Source organism: Centruroides sculpturatus, unplaced genomic scaffold (genome assembly GCF_000671375.1).
Source record: "Centruroides sculpturatus isolate CEXI.00-Female unplaced genomic scaffold, Cexi_2.0 scaffold601, whole genome shotgun sequence".
In the NCBI taxonomy this organism is placed as follows: Eukaryota; Metazoa; Arthropoda; class Arachnida; order Scorpiones; family Buthidae; genus Centruroides; species Centruroides sculpturatus.
Genome location: NW_019384772.1, coordinates 446,400 through 463,355, shown reverse-complemented (window position 1 = coordinate 463,355; position 16,956 = coordinate 446,400). Strand labels below are relative to the sequence as shown.

General features: G+C 31.9%; 1 protein-coding gene across 2 annotated transcripts in view; it reads left to right on the top strand.

Annotated features, from left to right (window-relative positions):
• LOC111629021 overlaps positions 1–15,487 on the top strand; it is a 16,707-nt gene extending 1,220 nt beyond the window's left edge. The window contains exons 1-2 of one of the 2 annotated variants that reach the window (XM_023372885.1): positions 13,341–13,932; positions 14,225–15,487. In XM_023372885.1, coding sequence (XP_023228653.1) covers positions 14,230–14,991 — 762 coding nt within the window. In that variant the 5' untranslated portion in view covers positions 13,341–13,932; positions 14,225–14,229 and the 3' untranslated portion in view covers positions 14,992–15,487. Of the gene's footprint in view, positions 1–13,340; positions 13,933–14,224 lie in introns of those variants that run through there. The other variant, XM_023372884.1, reaches the window with a different exon arrangement.
• Positions 15,488–16,956: the final 1,469 nt, after the last annotated feature.

The following is a 16,956-nucleotide window of genomic DNA, read 5'->3' as shown; positions in this document are numbered from 1 at the left end:
ATATATATATATATATATATATATATTTCTAGATTTTTCTTATAAATCATTCGTTGACCCCAAAATGTCAGAAAAACTCGATTCTCATCAGAAATATCACAGCTAAAAAATACTTATAATAATGGGAAGTTGTATTACTTCACTAGTATATAACACATTATATATATACTGTATATATAAAAGTAGATATTGCACATCTGGTAGAAATCCCGCTCCTTTGCAATAAAAAAAAAAAAAAGGGCACAAAATTTAATACTCATCGCTTCGGATATAGTACAGATGGGTGCTTTTTTTATGTAGATCGACCATTGTGCTTTATATAATGGCTTAGACGGAGTGCTCGATAGGCAGATGAGGGGAATGGCCACTTGGGAATAGAAGTTTGGGGGTTTGCTTAGACAGGTGCATTACTTACACACTTCTATGCATTTCTATCAATAAAATTCCTTTTCGAAAATTAAATTAAAAGTTTCTTTTCTGTTTATTTTCTAAATTTAAATATGTTTTCTTTAATTAGTTCCCGGTCTTTTCATTTTCGTTTGAGAAAGTGAAAACGATGCTGGATTATTTAGTGATTTTACCATCGATCCTACTCCTTCTTTCCCATTTACAACGGTGTTTCGGGGTTAGCCAAGTGAGAATTGATGGCGAAAATAACTCGAAACAAACAGGATAATCTAATTAATTAATTTACGAGTTGATTTATCTCGAAAGTTTCGTTGGAAATCCCCAAGAAAATTAACGTGCTGGGAATTAATTTTGTTTGCAAAAGTTTTAATTTATGCGGGAAATTGGACGAGNTATATTTTAAGGTCTTTAATGGGTCGAATTTTTATGCAGAACTCCCGTGAGCTATTCTAAATATTTTTTTTTTTTTTTATTTATAGTGAGGTAATAAATTAAAATAATTGTCCAATTGAGAATCGAATCCAAATAGCGATCGATGGAGCTTAAAATTACCCGTTAAGAAAGCGTTAAGGCGAAGTATAAAACTGGGAAAATGTGAGATTTTCGTATAAATTTCGATTTAAATAGCTCGATTTTTTAGCTTTAAAAATCTCAGACTTGTGGAAAATTGTAACTTAAAAACAGATATTGATATACTTTTCTTCATTTACTTTGTATTATAAATTAAAATTGTTAACAGATGAGATTTGCGGAAATCCGGTCAACAATGATAATCGAGAAGAAAAAGAGTAAGAATCACCGTCTAGAAAGAAACGTCACTTATTTGCATCAGAAAAGTAGATGAGAATGACAATCAGAATTCTTTTATTCTTTTTTATTCCGAGTCTGCAGGAGGCGTGGTACTAACAAGGACCAGTGGATAGACAGGGTAAAAGTTCCATGACCGCATAGAACCCGGAGGAATCTATTTAGAAGTTGTCATTCGAAACTAACTGGACAGATCGTTACATCTACACAACGTACCAAGAATTTGATTGCTTACTGTCTTTTTATTCTTCAATTATGACTTTTTAAAGGCGCTATTAGTCTATCTCATTGTCTTTAGACATCCCCTTTTCTTCCTTTCTTCAAAAATAAGAGGATTAGTGTGACGGGGTGCAGATGGAAGCATCCGGTCAGGGACTTTATATTAATTCTAATATATAAATCGGCTTTGGACTAGACCCACGCTTTGTAGCTTCACCGTATGCCATTTTTAGCTGGGTTGGGACAATGGTTTCCATTCTGCAAGCTTCACTAAGAGGATTTAGATATAAATTTCTAAAAAGCCATGTCAAAAATTTACCGAATTCTTAGAATTGTTTCGAACGTAAGTGCCATGTTTATGTGGTTGTAAGTTGCGTGGAATTTTAATAACACAATCTCGAAATTAGGATTGGTGCTGACCCGTTTAAAATTCAGAAATTGAAATAAAAACAGAATTTTTTTTTGCACGTCTCCGTCGTAGTTTTCAAAATGTATTCTACATAACGGAAGTGTGCAGTTATGAAAACGTTTTACTTCACCGAATGTTGATTTTGCGTGAGTTAATGTGATGTATCACGTCACGAACAGTGCAAGTTTAAAAACTCTTGTCGTTATACCGGAGAAACTGGTTTCCAGTTCTTTTTTAGTGTGTGATTATGTTTATTGCACTATATTCGGATACGTCGTAGAAACGAAAATGGCCACCTTAGCTCCAAAATTATTTATTCATCGTAACATTAGCGCCGTTTTCTACTTTCCTCACGTCTTTAATACGTGATTTCTTAGATTTCACGGAAGAACTACAATAAAAATTGTTTTTTTATGTTTTTATAATTTTATAAAATATATATATAAAAAATTATTTATCATTTAGTTTTTCCTACATTCGTTTTCCTTATTAAAAATGAATTTCGATTTTTTTTAAAGTTTTTAACGAGGTATCTAATATGAAACTACGTGATACACGAGGCAAAAAAAGTAGGCTAGGAGCAAAATTCTGATAAGTATATTCTACTTTAACGATATAATGTATTTATCCGAATTATCTAAATCATTAGGAAATCAAATTTTGTATTCGTTCAGCTGTAAATATTTCGTTTAAATAATTTTTTCACGTTTCCCACCCCCTTACTGAAACTAGGAAAATCTCGATTTGCTCTTTCTGATTAGGAAGAATGGGTAAGAAATGCGAAATAACTAGAAGTTTTTATAGTTAGAAATAACCCTTTAAACTGGATTTAGGAGTTCATGCTTTCTTCTTACCCTCAAAAAAATAGAATTAAACAACTGAGATGTTCGATTTAGAATGTTCGTAATAACATACAACATCTGGAGAATCAAGGAGACACAATCATCCATTTAGCTGTCATTCGAAGTTTTTTGGTTTCTCCTCCTCCGGCTAGAAAAAAAGGAGAAACAAAACATCGAAAGCATCTTAAACGAAATTACAGGAAGTGTTCTTTTCGACAACTGTCTTGCGGTTGCTTAACTGAGACGGATGCACCATTAGGAAGAACTCTTAGGAGGATAATTGGAATCTGTCTACTACTACCAACTAACGAGGATGGCGATTGATATATAAAGATTACTTAACATTAATTCCGCTTAAATAATTAAATAGAGAATTATATAAAATGCCGAGAGTTAATTCTTCTGTTTATTTTTTCTTATAATGTGGTTTGTTTAGGTTCACATAAATTGTAATGGAACGGCTGGAATTTTATTAAGATTTGTTTACCTTATCCGACAAAAGAAAGAGAATTTTTTTTTCTTTTTTTCGTTTATTCAAGAATCCATTGTCAAACTCGCAAATGGCAAGTCCAAATTCTCCTTTGTACTTTCATAAAAAGTGACATAAAAGCAGTTGAAAGTTGTGTCACCCCGTCTCCCGTGCAATAAATTGAACTAATCTCTGTACTGATCTAGTAATAGGGGTATATATGTCAGGAAGGAGAGATGAAGACCACTTGATTGAGAATGACGCCGGGAAAGTGATAGATGCAATGTCACTGGTGAGCAGACGGGCGACGTCCAGGCACCTCCTAGCCCTCCAGTCAGACCCTTTTTTTTTCTCTTTTTCATATTTTCCGTTCTATGTATGGAATTCTGGACGGCAATGCACAAATTTAACCTGGATAAACGTTAAGATCTAAGTAAAAAATCGTATTTGCGACTTTTAAGTTTGACGTGTGTATATGTAGATGGCAGAAGACAACGAGATTTCAATTTTTTTTTAATTTTTTTTTTCAAATGCATAGAAAAAGAAAGAGTTGAAAGCAAAGTTTATGGGCAGATTGCCAATCATCCCTTGTTAGTGCAATGAACCTTCGACAGTCGAGTTAAGTTTGTTTCGATGGTATTTTTTACTTCGAATCTTTGCGAAAACTTTTAAATCATTAAATGCAACATAAGGGACAAATTTTTTTTTGTCATCCACGGTACATTGAACTTGAAGAGAAGGTGACCGTGTTTATTTAACTCAACCAAGCATTACCGGAGATTGTGGCTCTTCATCACTTGACCCAATTTCTGATCGATTTATCTAACCTCCTTACTCCATTTTAATACGGTTTTCCTTATTTTAATCCGTATTTTTTTACTTTTGTAATCATCTCGGGGAGGGGGTAAAGATCCTAAGCGTTAAAGGCCAACGCGATTTAGAAAAATCTAAAATTGGAAGTCGGAAGGTTGCCTCGATTAAAACGAAAATCCGATAATGGCGTGTCGGAGACGAAATTTCGACCGCATCGAAAGTCACGTGATCGAGGTTAATCGAGTAATTCTGCCATAATCACGTCTCTTTATTTATCGCTTTCTTCGCTACTTAGAACCATCTTACAACTTAATAATGCTTCTTCCGTTTGGCATCCATCCAGAGGAGGTATTTTTCGTTTACTGAAACTTTGGAGGTGAATCAAAACGATTCCGTCCTTCTCATTCATGTAGGAAGTGATGTCATCAGACGGCCGGAGCTTGTGCCGTTGCCTAGCAACTAGCAGGGTAGCGCGACAAGGTGAAGAAGAGATGAACGACCCTTCTGCACGGAGAGAGAATCTGTTCTACTTTGCCGTCTGGACATAAATGGCAGACCATTCGTTTCTTTCATAAACTTGGACAGTTTGGCTGGTGCACATCTTGATTTGATTTCTCCGATGCCTCCAGCAATTCTAACTCCCACGCAATCGATTTAAATAAAATTCGAGTATATATTGTATATATATATAAGTCATTACGATCAGTTTTAATCGGTACGTTTGCTTTATAGGAAAAAAGCATCATTGGAAACCTTATCCAGATGTTTTGATCACGTGTCACATCGCATGGTTTATGCTCTTTGTCGGTTGATCGGAAAACCGATAACCCATCTTGTTCGTGTAAACATTGACATGATGAGACGAATTAATCCGATTATATGTATATATACACGGTCTTAAACCCTTGCAAGAACATTGCAAATATATAAAATTTCACAGCAAAGAATTTTAGATAATATTAACTAATTTTCTCATCTACGTAAATTTGATTAATTTAAGGTAGAAAATACCACAAAAAAAGCAATAGTATAAGAAATAAGAACTCCAGAAGTCATAGAATAGGAGCAAACACTCCACAAAACGACACACCGCAGATAACAAACCCAAAATCAACGACCAAAAATATAAAATTAAGCATTATTATGTAATATTTTTCGTAATGAGCGTTCGTTTGATTAGAGTTTTGCCATTTTACTATTATATAGGCTATATTTTTTTAATGAATCATAACTCTTTCGCTAATAAGCTGTTGAAAGAAATGGAAAAGATCACGTGTCCATTCAATGGGCAATTGCTGGCTAAGAAAACGAACAAGATGTATTGTTTCAGTTGATATTGTCAGCATGCACGAAGAAGACTTTTTTCTATTCTTAATTGGATGGGGTCCTTAGAGATAATTAGATAAAAAGTTCCGAAAATAGAAGCCCGGAAATATGCAAAACTTCTCTTTGAGTCCCATCGGACCGCAAAGATCTTACAAGAGATAGCCGCAAGTGGTAAACTAGAGAATCATCAGAATGGATCATCGCTTCGACCCTTAAGGGAACCCTATCCGGCCCCGAGGGCTACATCTAAACAGGAACCAAATACACTTCTTTCTACGCGTTTTTTTTCATTCTTGGTGGTGATTACGGAAGGTAAATAGAGCTTCGGAACCTTATTACACGCTCGGGTTAGCTAGGAAAATATGGGGCCGTTCTTCTTTAATTTCGGGTTGTAAAGAACCTCCTCAAATTGGCGTTCAAAAGTGTAAGAAGAGTGTACCATTAAGTTTTTATGGGCTTTTGGTCTGGTTACAGAAGCGGTTTTCGTACAACATAATTGTTATTTTGATGGAGTCTGAAGAGGATGTCTTTCTCTTGCTGAACAGACAATTGAGAATGTCTTAAGTATGATTCACGAGCGAATCATGTACTCTACATCAAGAAAAATTAATAATTCAGACTGTTTCCATAATTAGTGTCTATGATTATAATCGATATGACGAAAACATAGTTATGTAAATCAAAATCAAATTTTCTACGAATAACATATAAACTGTAGAAATTTTGTTTTTATGTCAAAATTTAACGCCATTCGACCATGACTAACTCACATATACTCGATTTTCTGATGATACTGCCAGGCAGAGATTATATATTCGAGTCACGAGCCATGTAACTACACATATCATTGCTTTTATAGTGTAAGAAAAGTATCACGTTTTTTTCAAGCAAATCTCGAAGAATTTCCTCAAAAATTAGGAAGTCGACTGAAATTACACTTTCGGTAAAAAGAATCGTTTGTTTTCAGTGAAAACACCAAATGATAAATTATCCAAATTCAAAGATCGTAAGAGGGCAAGTACAGAGCAGTTGGAAGAACATTATCCGTTATCGATATAGAGAGAGAGATGAGCAATTTATGCAAGAAACCATTGCTCGGAACACGGAACCATCAGCCCGCAGGTAATACGACGGCTAGACAAAAGCCTTCTATGAATTTTTCCTTCTTTAGATAACCTATCGCTCTTTTATAATGGATGCAATGGCAGAGAGATGCTTATTGTTATCTAACCTACATCTGATCCGCTCTCGACCCGATTGCCGAACGTAATTAGTAAAGTTCGTGTGAATCTTCACCCCTAAGTAGCCTCTCTGACGTTTTCTTTAGAGGGGATGTCCGTTCGAACGAAAAAAAAAGAGGGGCTCGTCTGGACCGTGGGCAGAAACTGTCTGCCTGTCGCTAAAATGCTTTTGTAGTTTATAAGTATCCGCATTCTTGTGCCTTTTTAGAATTTCTGTCGACTTAACTGAAGGTTTCTGTTTTGTGACGCATTTTTTTGATACAAAACTTGGATTTTTTGAATTGTTTGGGTAGGCATTTCCCGTCTAGAGAGATCTCAAAAGTGCTCTTTGTTTTTCAAACACGTTTCTTTACCAAGAAAAGCTTTTATATACTATATACAAGCTCACGATGTAACAAACGATGGTGCTTTAGTATAATGTTTTCTACAAAAATTGCATGGAAACACGTGAATTATATATGCTTAAGGATAAGGAGTTACATATAAAATTTATTTATATTCAAAATATGTTATAACCTACTTTATAATTTACATTGTTTGAATAAACTATAAAAATATGATTTCAAAAAGACCTACTTCAAAGAAAAGGAGGTTATGATACAATAGGCTTATTGAAGAATGAATATCTCCAGAGGACAATGACTAAAAATGAACCTGATCCATAATATTTGATTAATTCAATAGACCTATCTGGTTGGAGATAATCAAGAAAAAAAGCTTCTTTCGACCGAGAAAATGCATCAAATTAATCAGCGAAGGGAAATTAATTAGATTTATTTTATGCAAATATTCACTTTTCGATATTTTTAGCCTTAGTTGCAAGCTTCTTAGCGCGAAAAATAATCTCATACAAGTAAATAAATTTTCCTAAACTTTCAAGACTAAAATGAGATCACGTACATTATAAATAAATAAAATTTTATATAATTTAATTTTTCCTTTATTTATTCTTTGACTAACCGAATTACCTATTGATTAATGTCAATAAAGGAATTCTGTTGGCTTCTGTAAATATTTACTGTTAAATATTTTAAATATTAAAATGACAATCTACGTCGTTATTGAAGTTATCAATAATTTAATATAATTATTTGAAAACTTTACTAATAACACAGACAAGGAGTAAAATCTTAATTTAACTTATTCCCATTAAATTACTCATAGCGAATTATACAAAATTTAACATTTGAAAGTGAAATTTTAGTGATTTATCAACTAACTCTTTACTGTCTTCTCGTGACAGATACTTATTTCAAGCACTTAATCCTAATTAACGTTTGATTAATTGTGTCTAATTTTGTCTCAAACACTAGTGCCAACCAACAGAAATGTGTCTAGTCCAACTTCTAAAGTGTTAAAATAATCTAATTCATTTTATTTACATAGATTATTGTTATTTTTGCTTATAACTTAATAGAGTATCATTTATTTTTCAAGAGATAATCTTATCTATTTTAATTGGATTGTTTCCTTCTTTTCTTTTCTCTCTCTAAACATTATTGTTCAATGTTATTATGAAGAAAGAAAATTTTTTTTCCTTTTATTAATTAATGATTTGCATGTATGAAAATGTATACAATTATTTAAAAATAAATCATAATTTAAGTTTAGATTCCATTAGAAACATATTAAAAAACATGCACCGTGTTTTTTTTAATAATGTTGCTACTGTTTAATGCGATAATTAGCCTAACCTAGAATCCAACTTCATCCATTAAACATGTTTTATTATTATTATTTTTCTCTTTTGAATAATTGAAAGTGAACAAAAGATGTGGTTAATAACAATAATTAATTTGTGTTCTGGAGAGTTGATAACACTCAAAAGTTGTTATTGTTTTTAATAGGAGAGGGAGACGAAGTTTCAAAATGTTTACTTGTTTTTTTTTACATTTCCGTTTTTTATTTATAAACACTTTTAAAGTAAATATTATTTACAAACGAGAAGTCTGGATAATCTTTATGATTCATCTGTTTTGATGTTTTAAATGGATAATAATTTTTCTATCTTTCCAATGGGAGTATTTTGATACTTCTACCGTTTTTATTCATATAATTAAAACATGTTTTGCATTCTTATCATTTATAATTTGTTTATCCGATTTACAAGCAGGTATTAACATGTGTAGAATTTAGTTTTATCTTTGTTTTCCTGATCTACTTTGTTAAATAACTACTACATTTTCCTAATCTCAAGTATGTTGCGTGTCGTAAGGCTATCTTTTCTATTTCTGTTTATGCTGTGTAATGCTTACTTTTCTCCTTCGTCGCCATTTTTATCGTCTGAATTGAGATTTTTATCGATAATTCGAAGCATTATCGACATATTATTAATGCAACATTTGGTAATAATGTTGTATTACTTAGTCACGTGTATGAATATTCGGAATTTTCGAAGAAAAAGATTAAATTTATTCAATTTGTTTTCTAAATTATTACATCTGTGTTGTATATTTCTTATATTTATAGCATACAATTCGAGTTTGACAGATTACATTATGAATCATAGTTTATCCTCTTTTCTGAGCCTCCTGAAATGCAATTTTTAGCCCGCGACTAATCGAAATGTTCGCCTAAACATTGCTATAGATTATCCTCCCTCGTTTCAGTATTTAGCTGTGTAAGTTATTCAGTATACCTCAATAATATATAGCTTTGCATCATCATTGTCTAGGCAAACTGTTTCTCTTCGATTGAATAATATGTTGGATAATAAACCCTCAGCAAGTTAGATTGATTCATGCAGATGAGCAATGATTGCCAGAATACAAATGAATGGATATGATACAACGTTAAATCATATATCTAAATTATACAGAATTTCCCCCAAAACTCGTGATTAAGTGCAGAATGTCTGTAGCATTTGGCTCTTTCATTATCTAGTTTATGTTACAGACAATTCAGAAATTGAAGGCGAGTGCAGACCCATTTTAATGATTAGTTCGAAGGATAAACAGACCATGAACTATACGCTGTTAGCTATTCAATTTTCTTAACAAAGAGAATTGATTTAAAAAAAAAGGTAATGGGGAAACACAATGCTTCCGATTAAAGAAAGGGGATTAAAGGGCATAATTGCACCATTACCATGTATTTGTTGAATTGTCCCTACGTGTAGATCAACGTGTAAGGAATTATACGATGACTAATACTTTCCAATAAAACACTCGCGACACACGAAATTCGATAAAATAGGCAATTTAGGTGATCATTCCAAGTGTTAATTTAAAAAATTAAAATGGTTTTATAATTAAATTTATGTAATATAATTGAATAAGTACGAAAAAATCCATGTTATTGATTCAGTGCATATGCTCAATATAGTTCAATAGCGATGGTTATCAGCTCTTCGGAACTGGGTCAGAAATAATAAATTTATTACATTTCAATACATTTTCAAAAAATATTTTACACATTTTCCCCCATAAATTTCAATTTTTTGTAAAAAAAAACAACTAAATTTTACACTTAGAATTAAGGTGTAAGCTAGAATTTACAGCAAATTGACATAAACTGACCTACAAACTGAATTTCTAAATAGACTTTTAAATGTAATTCTTCTAAGAAGATAGTCCGGAGAGTTAAAATATCGAAATTTAAACTCAAATAATTTATTTTAAAACATTTATCTCTCAATAGAAATAATTTATTCCAGGATATAAAAAAAAAAAATAATAAATGATTTATCGATAACAGATCACAGCTAAACTAGAAAAATATTTATATTAAATGGAACCTATAGCGATGCAAAACATCAATATATATATATATATATATATATATTTCTAGATTTTTCTTATAAATCATTCGTTGACCCCAAAATGTCAGAAAAACTCGATTCTCATCAGAAATATCACAGCTAAAAAATACTTAGAATAATGGGAAGTTGTATTACTTCACTAGTATATAACACATTATATATATACTGTATATATAAAAGTAGATATTGCACATCTGGTAGAAATCCCGCTCCTTTGCAATAAAAAAAAAAAAAAGGGCAANTATATATATATATATATGTACTTTTTTTTAATTCTATGTTATAGAAATTTGTTAAAAATTAATTAATGTGGGATAACTGATTCAACGTTGAATCATAATTTGAAGCCTCTTGAATAATACATGATGCCCTTTTTTTATTGTCTGAGAGTGCCACTGAAAACTATAAACTATTCAAAACATATTTGAGCTTTCTAAAGATAAATAAACCATTCAAAAAGGTTGATATATCTCTCACAAATATAATATTTTTTTATATATATTGCAAAATTAATCCCTCCACATTATCAGGTGAGCTAATCCTTAACACCATTTCCAAACTGAATGCGTATTTTCGAGTTATACGAACATGTGTGATACAAACCCATTTAACTAGACCATTTATTGAATGAGTGTGTACATATGTACAATATATACAATACTCTATACATGTTCATATATCTATTCTCATAATTCGGAGCTATCACTTGTCTGATTTTTTTTTGTACACCCGCATGATTTGGATCCCTAACAGCGGTATGAGAACGTGTGACACGATCTTTCAACAGGTAAAACGAGTGTATAACCTCCAAAATATTTTTAATTTTAAACGGGAGTTTGCCTTTGTTATACTGGTAATTTATACGTTTACTTATAAAATACTTCTATTAGTTTCATACCGAATTTTGAATATTAAATTACAAAAGTTACACGTATACTTTCGTGTAATTACACAAAGAGAATAAAGAAAATAAGAAAAATTTTTAAAAATATAACTTGATGTATCTCTTCTCTTTACATCATTCTTCAAGAGTTTTAACGATCGACGAACGTTTTAATAGACAACTCTTATCGTCAAAACGAAGCTGGAGGAATTTTCAAAAGCAATTTACTTAACTGTTATTCATTTACATATTTACTACAGAGAGTTATTATCATACTAATTAACGAGGAGAATATTTTAATGATGTCCAATGCAATTTTGAATTAATTAAAATTAAATTTTCTATTCAACGATAATTTCGACGATGTAAGATATTGCACCATTAAACAAATCACGAATTTCTTTTCAACGTCAAGAAATCCTTCCTCTAACATTTTCCTTTATATCTGTAGCTATTTCCTTAATTCGAGAATGAGTCACTTCGCTTGAAATTTTCATTTTTTGAACAAAAAAAAATCCAGCAAAAAATCTACTGTAACTAGGATTTTTCGATTTGCAATGTGGGAAAATATATATAAATATCTTCTTAAAAGTTAATTTTTCTTTTTTTATGCAATAATTTAACTTATAAATTACTTAAATTCGGTCGTAAATCTCCCTGGAAGAGAAAGTTTTGGCGCTTTCATTGGTAACAGCGAGACGTTCTTGCAGAAAAATGTAGCTTCTTAGCAGAAAGTAGCGAATTTGAAACCGCGATTATGCCATTGATTTGCATACTCCTACTACCAATTTGTGTAAATAAAGCATAAAATAGAGTGAAAATTCAACCCAGTTCTTTCCGGATGAATTTTAACTCGGTCAGATTGATATTGCGTCCTACTTTAGAAAAACTGCCCGCCTTTCTAATGATTTTCACACGAAACTCAACCGACTTTATTCTTGATGCAGTTTGCCTTGACTACACTAAAAGTCTATTCAAGCGGACTGACTTTAATACAGTCAAGGTTCAATCCTCCACCATTTTTAAGCGTTAACATCTATGCAGAAATGCGATAATCGTGATGAAAATGCATGAATCTGAATCGATCACGCTTTACCACCAAACACGATAATCGCTGCTCTAATTAAAAGTTAGTTCCCAGTTAAAACTAAATGTAAAATTTATAAGTTTGCGCCCACCATTAATGAGGTTTTAGTTCAATATTTTAAAAGATAACGATATATATATATATTTTTAGTTATATTTTATCAATAAATTTGAAAGAAACGATGCGGATGATTTGTTTTTTTTTTTCAATTTTCCAACATTTCCTTCAACTTCTTCTGATTGGTAAAGTGAACATTATCTTCACTGGCTGTAAACGAATACTTCACGCTTCCCGAATACTACTTTATTGAAAATTTTTCGATAAATTTTTGGTACGGAGCCATTTTCCCGAAAGAAAGAAAGTTATAAAAATCTTCTAGTAAATACTGGCGTGGAATATAACTGTTATCATGATGCAATATTGAATAAAACGGGATTTGTTTCATTTAATTCATCTCGACTCCCCCGAAATTCTTCGGAAGAAGTCGATTTAAAGGAAATCACATCCCACCGGGGACATTATTCCATTTACGAAATTCGACCCTCCGTTAATGATGACCACAATGAGGTGGAAGTTGGTCATCCTTCTCCAACATCGCCAACAGCTGCTCCTAATCACCCGTCCAGGAAATAACTCGTACAAGTTGAGTAATATCCTTTTTGGGAAAGGATAGCTTTTACTACTTTTCTATCACTTCTAATAAGAATTTGCCACGTTATAAAGAGAAATAACCGATATAAAACGGTGCCAAAAATAACGACGTTCGAAACTTCTTTTTCTTTTATATAAATTAATTCTAACGTATGTAATTTTTATTTTATTTTATTAATTTCTTTTTTTCATCTTCAAGGTTTTAAGCCATTCGGGGAAAAGTTATTGCTGTCGTTAATTTGTGTTGGCCTCACCTGTACAGGTAGAAGATCCGGTTATATCAGATACGGGGAATATATTCTATAATTATTGCTGACAAACTTTAAAGTTTTTTTCTTTTTTTTTACAATTTGGTATATCGAAGGATGTTAAATTGTGTGGTTATTCTTCATCTTGTACAATTTGTCACTCCCTTCCTTTGCTTCATCGCTCATCTTTTATATAAACTTATATGTATTTTATGGTTGGAAAACTATTGAAGTAGCAATCGAAAGTGCTTTTATTGTCGGTCTGGTAACTATTGTGCGACAATACTTTTATATTCGAATGACACATTATTTAGGAAATTCGTCACGTCGTATGGTGACGTTTACGCCGTTATTTTCATACATTTCGAACTTTCCTTTCCATTATAAACCTATTCTTATCGGCCCCGAGTCTAGATTTAGGTTAGAATAAATGATCTACTGATCTGAACTTTATTCTTATAGTCGTTATTTGTTATGATTCTTGTCCTATCTCTTATTATTTAGTCTATTGTTGTTGTTGCTCAGCTTTTTTTAAAATTATTCAACCGTTTCTTTGAATTATTTTGGACGTATGCCATCACTCTTCGCTCGTGTCCGTACTCTTTCCTACAGCTTTTTAATGTCAGAAAAATTTCCCTAAATAAATTAATTTTTTAAAAAAAAAGTAGAGGCGAATTACGTCAAAAGAAAATCCGAAATGAAAGTGTTAGGCCATATAAGCCAAGGATATTTTACATCGTTAGATCGTCTCGGAATTCGTGTCATTAAGGTAATTGCAATCTTACTAGTAACTATCGAATCCCACGCTTGGAACTTATATTCATGAAATCCTTCTGAACTACTAAACACGTTCAAGATGAACTACCGTTACGATCTGTCGCTTCTCATTGTTTAGCGAAGCGTGTTGTATCTTTAATGTGCAAGAGACATTGTGACCCGATTACACTTTATATAATAAACAGGAAGCCACGCTTCAGATTATTATACTGAAAAGAAACAATAAGAAGTCGAGTCTTGAAAGATTTTTTTAAACATTTTTTGTTTTTTACATTTATTTGCAGATAAGATGGAAAGAAACATCCCAGACGTTAGAGACATTTTCGGAGGATACAAAATGGACGATGCCAAGCAGGACTTGTGCATCTACGATCATTCACCTCGCAGTCGCAGAAGAACAGGCAGGAAGATATCCGAATATATGGAAGATGACACTTCGGATTCCATGGACGATGGCCACAATAATATAACTAATGGACGAACGGGACACGAGAAAAGACACGAAAAACGCAACAATAGATCGACCAATAACGAAGAATATAAATCGGAGAGGAATAAAAAAGATTATTCGACTAAAACACTAACAGACAGGGATATAAGACACTTGGAAAGACATTTGTCCATGAAAAAGACAATCAGGAAACAAATCAGCCGAAATCTAGCTAAAGCATTCGTGGAAGATCCCAAAGCACTTCAGACTGACACTCCCCAGATGCAGACTTCTAATCATCAAGCTAAACAGAGAGAAGTGGATCAATGTTTCACTCTTACACGTGCTAAGTTAGCTAAATCGGAACAGAATGTGTTAGACATGTTGAAAGAATGCAGGGATCCCGAAACGGATTCGGGACATTCCAGCCCCGTGCATCACAGTAGCTGCGAAGACGAAGCAACTTTGAACGACGACTACGAACAACAGAGGGCGAAATCACGTCAGAACAGAATAGAAGAATCTCAAAAACTACAAAACAGAAAAGACCCCGTACCCACCAACGAAAGTCGATTTTCATTTTGGAGAATGTTTAATGTATTAGGTAGAGGGAAACGATGATGTTACAGAATTAAATTCTCCTATTGGATACACGTCTCTAAAAGGGTCGGCTCCCGGATAAACGGGAGCGACTACAGACTGATCTCTAGCCAAATTAGAACCGTCTGTTAAAAGAAAAAAAGATATACGAGATAAAACACAAAACATCTTTTTCTAATTTTTATTCCTAGTTTGAATGGCCATATGTGTAATTTCATTAAGGTGAGGTAAATGCTTTTTAATCGTCCGTGTCACAGCTTTATGTATAGATGTAGTTTCTACATGTTCTCATCTTGGGTAAGGGGAATCATCTAGTCACGCTTGACATCATGCTGAAGAGCAGTAACCTAATTTTATATATGTATATTTTATATTAGGTGAGATATTTAAAAAAAAAAGAAAGAACTTTATCTAGATTAATAGAAACAGTTTTACATCTTAAACTGTATATAAATGAATTTTGAGCTTTCCTCTCATTAAATTGATGATTTCAATAAATATCGAATAACACAATTTACAATTTAAGAAGAAGAATTCTATAAAGTAGAATAGATATAAAATATATGTTGTATAGGAAATCAGTTTTTAAAAAATGTTGTACAAAATTATTCCTTGGAATGGGAAATTCTTGGAATAAAATTGGTGGAACAAGAAAGAGAAAAGGTAAAAATTCTTTCATTTCACATTGTAAATTTTAAGAAGATTCGTAATGTTTATGAGGTCAGAAATATATTAGTAGATGACAGATATATAGCCTACACTTCCTATACATTTTCATAATATCGAAAAAAGTTTAAGGAACTTTATACGGAAGTTTTTCCAAACTTTTCGATTTAAATCGAGTCTTTGTTCCATTCTGAAAACTTCTTTTTATCATCGAGAGACCGGTTTTGGGGGTAAATCAAGTTTTTTTTTTCTTATTAAAATGTCATCTTGGATAGAACCAAGTCTGGTTTTCATCGGAAAGGTTTGCTTTGGAGAGGGAAAACCAGTATTACCTGTTTGAATTAAAGGACAATAGCTAGTTTGACGTTAAGGTGGGAGGCATAACGTGCCCAACTTCTACCTTCACTTTTGATACACATTAAATTTTAATAACAAAAGATAATTAATCGTTTCTAACACGAAATCCTGCTTTATACTAAATATCTACTTTTAAATCAGAATTTTTTTTATTTATGTATTTAATACCATACAACAAAGAAAGTCATTGAGAAAATGTATTAAATATTTATAAATATAACTTAGATCTTTTATAGAAAATAATAATTAGTAAAAATCCATGATTACTATTAATATAAAGAGGAAAATTAAGTAAAAGTTTTCACATTTTACTTGTTCAAAAAATATAGAATGACATCATGCCACATAGACGAGTGGGCGATGCAAGTTTAAAGACCTCATAGGCTTATAATAACGTTTAATTTATTCTTGTAAATTTAACCTTTTTCTTTAAAACAAAATAAAAAAGCTTCATCTAAAAGCTTCGTTCGAACATATAAATTATCTTTCCTAAGAGAGTTTCTCTTCTTTTGATCACTATCCCTGACGATAAACATTTAAATTTACTACGAAAATTACTCTTTTTTAGAATGTAAAAAATGAAAAAAATATCTTTAGCTTTTTAAATGGAAATTTGAAAAACAAAATCTGAAATGTTCACAAATCAATCGAGCAAATCGTTTTTCCTTCCTTCTTTTTTTTAAATAGAAAAAAAATACGGATAGGAGTTAGTGTAAATTTTCAAAAAATAAAATTTTTATGACATCTTTTTATTTTTTCCCCTATCTCTTTCGATTAACGTCGTCGAACTGATCTTAAATTTCACAGAAAAATCTTTTCCTTAAAGAGAATTTCTTAGAATCGAACACATCTAAATCAATTTATCATTCCTTTAGTGTTTTTAAATAATATATCAGCCCCTTATCTAATTATTTTTGCTGTGGAGTTAACCATACTTTCACTTTTCACCCGCAGCTGTACTTT